This window comes from Diabrotica undecimpunctata, chromosome 4 (assembly GCF_040954645.1).
Source record: "Diabrotica undecimpunctata isolate CICGRU chromosome 4, icDiaUnde3, whole genome shotgun sequence".
Lineage (NCBI taxonomy): Eukaryota > Metazoa > Arthropoda > Insecta > Coleoptera > Chrysomelidae > Diabrotica > Diabrotica undecimpunctata.
The window spans coordinates 47,030,268-47,039,073 of NC_092806.1; the positions used below are offsets into that span (position 1 = coordinate 47,030,268).

General features: G+C 31.9%; 1 protein-coding gene across 1 annotated transcript; it reads left to right on the forward strand.

Moving 5' to 3' along the window:
• The first annotated feature begins 3,513 nt into the window (after nt 1-3,513).
• Nucleotides 3,514-5,280, forward strand: LOC140439495 (uncharacterized). The gene is made up of 2 exons (XM_072529442.1): nt 3,514-4,029; nt 4,537-5,280. The coding sequence occupies exons 1-2, from the start codon at nt 3,625-3,627 to the stop codon at nt 5,257-5,259; spliced, it is 1,128 nt and encodes a 375-aa protein (XP_072385543.1). The 5' UTR covers nt 3,514-3,624; the 3' UTR covers nt 5,260-5,280.
• The last annotated feature ends 3,526 nt before the right edge of the window (nt 5,281-8,806 follow it).

Genomic DNA, 8,806 nt, shown 5'->3' on the forward strand with positions numbered 1-8,806 from the left:
ATTAGAAATAATGTTTGACAAATATTTCTGAATGTTATGATTTTTGTCATGTTTATGTACTTTCAGTGTAGTTATATTTTTGTTTATGACAGATGAGATGTTGACAAATATTTATGTTAAGATTTTTCATGTTTATGTACTTTCAATGACAGTTTATAACAAATGACATGTTATGACAAATATTTATGAATGTTATGATTTTTGTCATGTTTATGTACTTCCAAATAGTTGTATTTTTGTATATGGAAGAGCGAGGGCGCTCTTGTTGTCGGTTGGCCGAGTTGTAGGCTTCTTATTGTTACCGCCTTTTTTTAATTTAAATTTGATGTTCTGTCAAGGTTGTCAATGTGTAATGACAGATGACAGACGACAAGAAGACATGAAGTTGGAATAAAGTTGTGTGAACCATGTTGGTGTTTTATTTTCATTTTTAAGAAATTGAAGACATCCTTTCTACAAAACTTACCTCTAAATTTAGAGCATTAATAGGAGAAACGTCCCGCCATTATTCCTTGTTCAGATTCAAAATAATCTATCTTATATGAAAGCTTATCAGCTATCTACAGACTATTTATATAGTTGTTTTGGTATAGCACAATCACAATCTTCTTTTGTTAGTGCCTATCCTCTATGGATGTTGGCTACCACTATGGCCCATCGTATTTTATTAGCAGCTGTTCGAAATAGGTCTGTGGTGGTCATACCTGTCCACTGTCTCAAATTCTTAAGCCAGGATATTCGGCGGTATCCTGGTCCTCCATTTCCTTATATTTTCCCTTCTAATATCAATAGTAGGATTCTGTATTTATTTTCATTTCTCACTGTATGTCCGAAGTATGCTATGCTAACAATCACAATACATAACAATAATTAGTTTTTAAAGCTATTAATCTAAATTTAATATGTATTTATAAATACAATTTATTAATATATAATATATTATGATCAAATTGTGTAAGAAATCAAAACACAAACAAAATTCTTACTATAAAAAAGCGGCAACACTTTAAACAATTTTGCCGCATGCTGAACTGTCAAAAAATTTGAAGTATTCCCGTATCAGTTGCGTACAATTGTCTAATATATTTAATTAAAATTATTATTTTGTGAAATATTACACTTAAAGAGGTATTTCTTAAAAGTTATATTATTAATAATAACAAATGTTTTTGGTCATTTAATCCATATAATTCTAAAATTCCCAATATAATGATTGCATTTTTCTGATTATATATCATGTTGACGCCTATGAAAGATCGAGTAGTTCCGTATGGGTTTCGCATTATTAGCTGTGTTAGGAAAATTTGAACTCTAAGGTTGACGTTCTGGAAATAATAAATGTAAGTGACGTCACTTTATGTAAATTCCTTAGAGTAGGGAATTCTACTCGTCAAAGGAGTGACGGCAACGATAACAACAGTGAAGCCGAGTGAGCACCAAACACGTGTACCAGTGGCGTATCACCTAGGCCAATAAGAACAATATAAAACTACATCATTAAATTCCAAATAATAGTAATCATAATTTTAGTTTAATTTTCTATTTTTATTAATTTTTCATAACAATATGCAAGACGTACACAAAAGATTTAAAAAATGACAGTTTTTTTAATTTGTCGACTTTTATACATAGGTCGAAATAAACCAGGATTAGGGATTAGGGGATGTGATAGAAGCAAACAACTTTTTGAATTATCAATTTATTGTCTACTGAACAGTATTCATTTGTTATATTTATTTCGAATAATATTATCAAATTCATTTTGTTTTTTTGTTATAAAATGTAATCTTATATTTAAATATTTATCCATTATTGCTTCAATTAAAAAATATATATGATTTGAAGCACGCCCTAAAATATGTTCTTGTAGATTGCAAAAATATTGTTCAAATTGAACGCAGTTGAGCATGATTTTATTTTTTAGAATAGAGATAAAATTGGGTTTTCGCAAATTTTGCTCGTTTATTCTTAAAAAATGTTCCGATGTTTTGCAAATTGCAATCACATCTTTGGACGGATATGTTAATCTTCCTTGATTTTTTTTGTAATTAATGAGTTTAAATAATTTAATTTGCTTCCAGACAATGCATCTACACAATCTACACATTTTATTGTGCTTTGCAATTTTCGGGCTACAAAATCTGCTATGTAAGTAATTATTTGAATGGAACACTCACTAATTACAGTCGAATTCATTATGTAGTCATGTTCGCTCCAAATAGTTTCTAAAGATTGTTCATAAAATGTTTCTAATAATCGAGCTTCAGGTGAACAAATATTCAACTCAAGTTTTTTAAATCGACATAAACCACTTAAAATAGGAATATCGTCCAATGGAACACAATTTCCTAAACCACCAGATCGAATTTCACTACGCACTAACAACCTGTTATAAGCAGCAGTGAATTGTCTGGCAGTAGAAATATTCCATCACCCTTTTGATCTTATACTAAAAAAAGTTCAACGTGATCTTGACTAACTTTGTACAAAGGAAGGTAATGTAATAATTTTTTCTGAACAACAATGTCGTCGTACAACCCAAGAGCACTTTTTAAAGAGACGATAACTCCCAAAAATCCAGTTTTTTTTTCCGAATCGGTTACTAACTGTCCATTATCAAATTTAAGATGTGAGAAGTACGTAATAACCTCTTGTACAAACTTTTTTGTTTGTTCTATATTGCTATCACATAATGCTTTCTTAAAATGTTTTGCTCTTACTGAACGACTGTTTAAAATATCAAAAACATTATTTGTAATTTGTATAAATTTTATAGTAGCTTCACAACCGGAAAATTCCTTTAACTTTTATTCATTTAAACAAGAAGAAAGATTTCATTTTTGTGGTTGCAATAATATATTTTATAAATCCCATTATAAATTAATTTAATCATACACCACTGGTAAAATGGTGCTCCTTTATGCTGTTTTTAAGTTTACATGTGAATTTTTCGAAATTTATAACTAAAACATGTAATTTTAGTTATGTAATTAAGTACATTAAGGTGTTGTTTTTTAAATAAATAACAGTTTAAAAGGCAATATGTAAGAATAAAGGAGTATTTAGTGTATTTTCATCTACGCACTCATAACAAAAATATTTATTTACACGTGAAATGTAACTTCCACTTCATTCTTTCTGTTGTTGCTTTTACAACCGTAAGCCGAACACATCACCATTTTAAAGAGTTAAAAAAATTGCTACTTTTCACTCAGAAATCGCACAAAAATAATTAACAAAACGAGTTGTGTCAATCCGAAAATGAGCACCAAACGAATGGCGGACCGGGTAAAATCGGCTTCACTTTCGCTTGAAGGCTAGATGGCGCGTTACCTCTCCTTTGACGAGTAGAATTCCCTACTCTAAGGTAAATTCTGACGTGCAACGTTTTTAAAAAATGGTATAGCTCCCCTAAAATTTAAGGTATGGACGTATAGACATGGACTACGGACCAGAGATATGTAAGAGAGCACTCTTTACATATCTCTGCTACGGACACATTCATGATTGGGAGAAGAAGCCTGTTTGACACTACACTGACAACTGACATATTTTAGGTTAGAATTAGAAGTAAGAACAAGTGAGAAGGTGGTTTGTTTGTTGATTTTAAAATACAATTAAACCATGATTTCTTTAACAACAAAATACATATGCTCACTGACTTCTACAATTAGTAGAACGTATTCCCGAGCTAATAGAGCTAAAACTGACCCGGGTATTCACAAAAGAAAAGTTGTATTGGGGGCTCAGGAGTTTCAGCAAGAATATCAAGACATGGAATTGGATGATCTAGAGACTGATTTCATGGATGCACATAAAAGCTATAAACAACATATGGAAGAAGTAAAAGTTAGAAATGAACAGATTAAATACATGATAGTTAAAAACAAGTATTTTAAAGAGAAATTTCCCAATTTCCTCACATGGAGTGATAAAGAACAAATGAGGCTACTTCATAGTACAGATCCTGAGGAGTGGACAATAGAAAAGTTAGCAGAGAGTTTTCCAGCTTTGCCTGAAGTTATTAAAGTAAATATATGTTAGTTTGATATATTGATCTACATAGGTACTGCAATTTCTACAAAAGTAAACATCTGCTGCAAATCTTTACATTGTCACATTAATTAGTCCATTTTATATCAAATATAGTTATAGTTTGTTGCTTCTCAAATCTTAAAATATAATCAATATTATGCATAATATATTTTTCATATTAAATTGTAAAATATTTCTCATTTTTTATCATCATTTATTCTGTACCTGTCATTTTTTTCTATTTCCTTGATCTAATTATTTTTGTATTTTTACATATATGTCATCTCTGCCACATTTCAGTGTAAATTAAATGTGCCATTTTTTTGCCACTCACTGTTATATTTTTCGTTTGTCACTGTTAGTGACAAGAATTGGACACCTGTATTATGTTATTGCTAGGGGAACATGGGAGAATTTTCTTTGCTATTCTTTATTTCATAGTCAATTTTTTACGTCTATATTACTATCAGAAATATCTGATTTTATTTTTTTTTGTTTCAGAAAGTCCTAAAAGCAAAATTTTCAAAGGCAGACTCAAAAATGAAAAATCATGATGCCACAGTGGAAAAAAATTGGCAGGAATTTAGAAAAGGCAAATTAATAGATTTGCCTCCAGATTTAGTAGAACATTTAAAGAAATTTACAAATAGAAAAGTTAATGTTCAGTTGGACAACAAGAAAAAAGAAATTGTGAACAGACCAAAAATTCAGTCAGAGTTTTCCGAAATAATAACTGGTTACCAAAGGTTAAAAAACAAAGTAGAGACTGAAAAAAATGAAGTTGTTAAAGTAAATTTTAATAAAAATATGAAATCAAGAGAAAGTCTTGAAAAGAACACTTACCTACCTATTAAAAAGGAAGACATTAAAGACAAAAAGCCAATTACTCTAACCCAATTAAGTGATACAATTGAAAGAAAAGCAAGCAGAGGATTAGGTTTAAGTGCAGAAGAGAAAAATATTTATGTTAGTACACACCAACAAGAAGAAGATGTGGTAGTATTAAATAAGGAAGATGTCTCAGTTATTCCAGAAAACAAATATACAAATAATGCAGGATCCTCTTTGACTGTAAAAACTGAAAGGGACTATTCACACTTGATTTATCCAGAGAGGATAGTGATTCCAAAGAAGTTAATAAAGAAGGGTTATACATATAGATTAAATGATTGTTATTACGATTATGATGGAGAATTTTTATATAGAGTGCCTGGCATGGGATAAATAAAACTTTAATTGATTTGACTTTTTTTATAAATGATATATCTCAAAAATCGATTCAATTCCAAAGCTGTATCAAGGTTTAAGTTATTTACATCTGAAGTTTTTGCCTAAGTACATTGGTCATAAATGTTCTACTATTGTGTAAAATTATGTTTAAGCATAAATGGTTATTCTAGGTTCTCCATACTCACATGATTGTGTAGGACTCAGTCCCTATTTGTATAGTGAGTCAAGCTATAGCACATGGGATATTCTAATGTGGTTTAGAGTCTCCCTTTAAGCCTCTTATTGCGCCTAAGTATAGTTGGCAGTTCATAATTACTTCTCTGTATTCCCTTAGGAGGTTCTCTTTTCTACAGATGTAAGGATGTATAATATGACATATATGATGATAGAGAGCTAGGGAGTAGAAGTACTTTTTATACATACACTGATGATCCTCATGCTTTGATTGAGTTTGTTGCTGACCTTTGCTACATGGCTGCTGTTCAACCGTACTAGAGATCAGTATTTGGCTAGCAGCCTGAGAACTATGTTCTGAGGGTGGTGGTACTTTCTCCTCAGGATGTTCCACATTATTTCTGAATGATATTATTTCAGGTGTTTATTTTGGCTGCAATATTTTCTAGCTGTTTTTTGAACCACAGTGTTCTGTCCATGGTTATGCCTAGATATTTCGGATATGGATTGAAATGGCTCAATATTTGTTTGCTTGTTATTCAAATGGAAGCAGGCAGAATCCGTTTTATTCATATTTGGGATAAGCCTCCAGCCACTTAAGTATTTACCTTGGAGAAATCTTCTGTAAGTATGTATTAATTGAAAAGGATTGGGGCAAGTACTGATCCTTGAGGGTTTCATTTTACAGTTTCCGTACCCTGCTCTTACTACTACTAGTTATTATTTAGAACAACTTAAATCACAGATTAATGTTTAGAAGGTTAGCAAAAGACCATCTTCAAATGGGTTTATATGATTGGAACATTTAATTATTTTAGCCACACTTCTAACTTGTCTAGTTTTTTTCCCCAAGTGAATAGAATATAGACAAGGGCGAGACCACACTGGAGCTTAGTACTCCTTCATAGAAATATACAAATTCCAGGTCTGAGGTCCTAACTAGAGTTGGTTGAGCTACCCAACTTATTCAAGTTAACTTTTGAATTGTTGTTTCTTAAGAAAATCTTGCCTCGATCCAATGTGATCCCAAGATATTTTGACTCTATGCAGTGAATGTTATATGAGTGAATGAATAATAGCTTGTTTCTCCATGTTATATAAACATTTTCCTAGCATCCTAAGTGGATCGGCAATCTGTTGTGGATCTTGGCCTGCTCACAAAGAAGTCGCCATTTCTGTCGATTCCTGACAACTTCCCTCCATCTTCTGACCCTTAGAATCTGTAGGTCTTCTTCCACATCATCAATCCATCTCCTTCGTGGTCCTCCTCTGCTTCTTGTGCCCTCTGGTTTTGAAAATGTTAATCTCTTTGTGTATTTGTGAACTGACATCCTAGCAATGTGTCTAGTCCATATTAGTCTCTGCACTTTAACGAATTTCACAATATTTGGATTGGTGTATAACTGATATATTCAAAGTTGTATCTTCGACGCTGTAGCCCATTTTCATTTACAGCCCCAAAAATCTTTTTAAGAATTTTTCTCTCAAAAATACTAAGAAATCTTTCATCATTTTGAGATAAGGTCCACGTTTCAGCCCCATATATCAAAATCAGTCTTATTAAAGTTGTTTTGTGTAAAACCTAGAGGTCGCTGGTTAAATGAAATTAGAATAATAATGAAGAAAAATTGCAATATTTTGATTGTGAATAAATTAGCAATTCATTTAAATATGAAAATTAGCTGGCTTAACTCATTGATGTTATCTGTACAAAGAAAAAACACTTACCTTTGAAATATTGGTGTATTAATCGCAGCAGGAGTAGAATAGTAGCTGCGCGTCACGACGCAAAGGGACGCCGAGGCACGATAGGACGTAACCGATAAACTGGGGGTGTGTTTCGTTCGCTGTCTCGATAGAAAGTGAAAAGTTCTTGGTATAAAATAGTCAGAAACTCTCTGGCCACCCTGCTAGCTGGTCCGTAGGGCAAGTGAGTCAAGTGCGTACCCATAAATCAACTCTATTGTATGGCGCTTTTGAATGGCGATAATTCAACTAAATGGTCACAGAAATTTGATATTTTACAGCGTTTTTTGTGGTTGCGACGAAGTTCCCAAAATAACAAAGACAGTGTATTTCTTTGAACTTAAAAACAGATTATCTGCTAGCCAGTTTGACAATGAGATTTTACCGAAATAGAAGAAAATAATATATTATAATCTTTTAAAGTAAATACGTAGTTAGAATATATAATTAATCAAGATCATATTATAGTACAGTAATAAAAATATTGAATGTAAAATATATAAATAAATACTAAATACTTTCCCAAACAAAGGTCTTATATATATTGAGCTTTATTGCACGTTTTATATTTTTATTCTAGGCGTCTTTATATTTCGTCGCTTGTCATGTTTGTTGGGTTTACTGGCGATCCAAGATATGTGAATTCTTTGACTAGCTCAATGATAGGTTGTTAATTTGAATTCCCTGTTGGATATTTCGGGGTTTTTTAGAAACTAACATATATTTAGTTTTTTCCTCGTTTACCACAAGTCCTAATTCACTTGCCGCGTCCGCAAGCCTTGTAAAACACTGCACCATGTCTCTCAGACTTCTGCCCATTATAACTATAATGTCAGCGAATGCGAGAACCTCCGTTGTAACCTCCTTTAATATAGTTTATATTTAGATATTCGCAAAAATGTTGTGCCCATCTGTTAAGAACTGAGTTTTTATAATGTAGAATTTCACCGTTAGTGTCTTTACAAATTTTTAATCGTGGTTTGAATTCTCGATGGCTATTATTTAAGTATTTCCTCATTTTATTTTTGTCAAATAAACTTTGTATCTTCTTTGAGAGTGTTCTCTTCGTATTCTTACGTCGATGGAGATGTTTTTCCTCTCTTCTAAGACGTCTATACTCTTCTTTTTTTTCTCCATGTACAACCTGCGTCAATGGTTTTTTGATATGTTGCGTTCTTTCTATTTGTGGCCATGTCGCACTCATGATCAAACCAATGACTTCTTTTTTCTGACTTGGTTTTGTCCAATATTTCAACCGATTTCTGTAACACAATATCTCGTATAATTGCTCATAGTTGGTTAATGTCATCTTCTTCTTCTAGGTTTTTGTCCTTATTTGATCTTCTATTTGCTGTCTGTATACATTTGCAATGTCGGGATCTTTTAGTTTATTAATGTCGATTTTTTCTCTCCACCTGATCTCCTTTTTTAAATTGGACATTCTCTCTTTAAATCGTGTTTTAACTAAATAGTAATCACTATCCTCTATATATTGCTCCTCTAAAAGACCTAACATCTAATTAGTTAAAGCAGTGGCTTGCATCGATGGTTATACCTATGATCTATTTGGTTAATCGTTTCATTATTAGGAGGTTTCCAAGTTCCTTTATGTATATCTTTA

Coding starts and splice junctions, on each gene's coding strand:
- LOC140439495 (XM_072529442.1), top strand. CDS start 3,625: ATGATTTCTTTAACAACAAAATACATATGCTCACTGACTTCTACAATT. Junction 4,030..4,536: donor CTTTGCCTGAAGTTATTAAA/GTAAATATATGT, acceptor TTTTTGTTTCAG/AAAGTCCTAAAAGCAAAATT.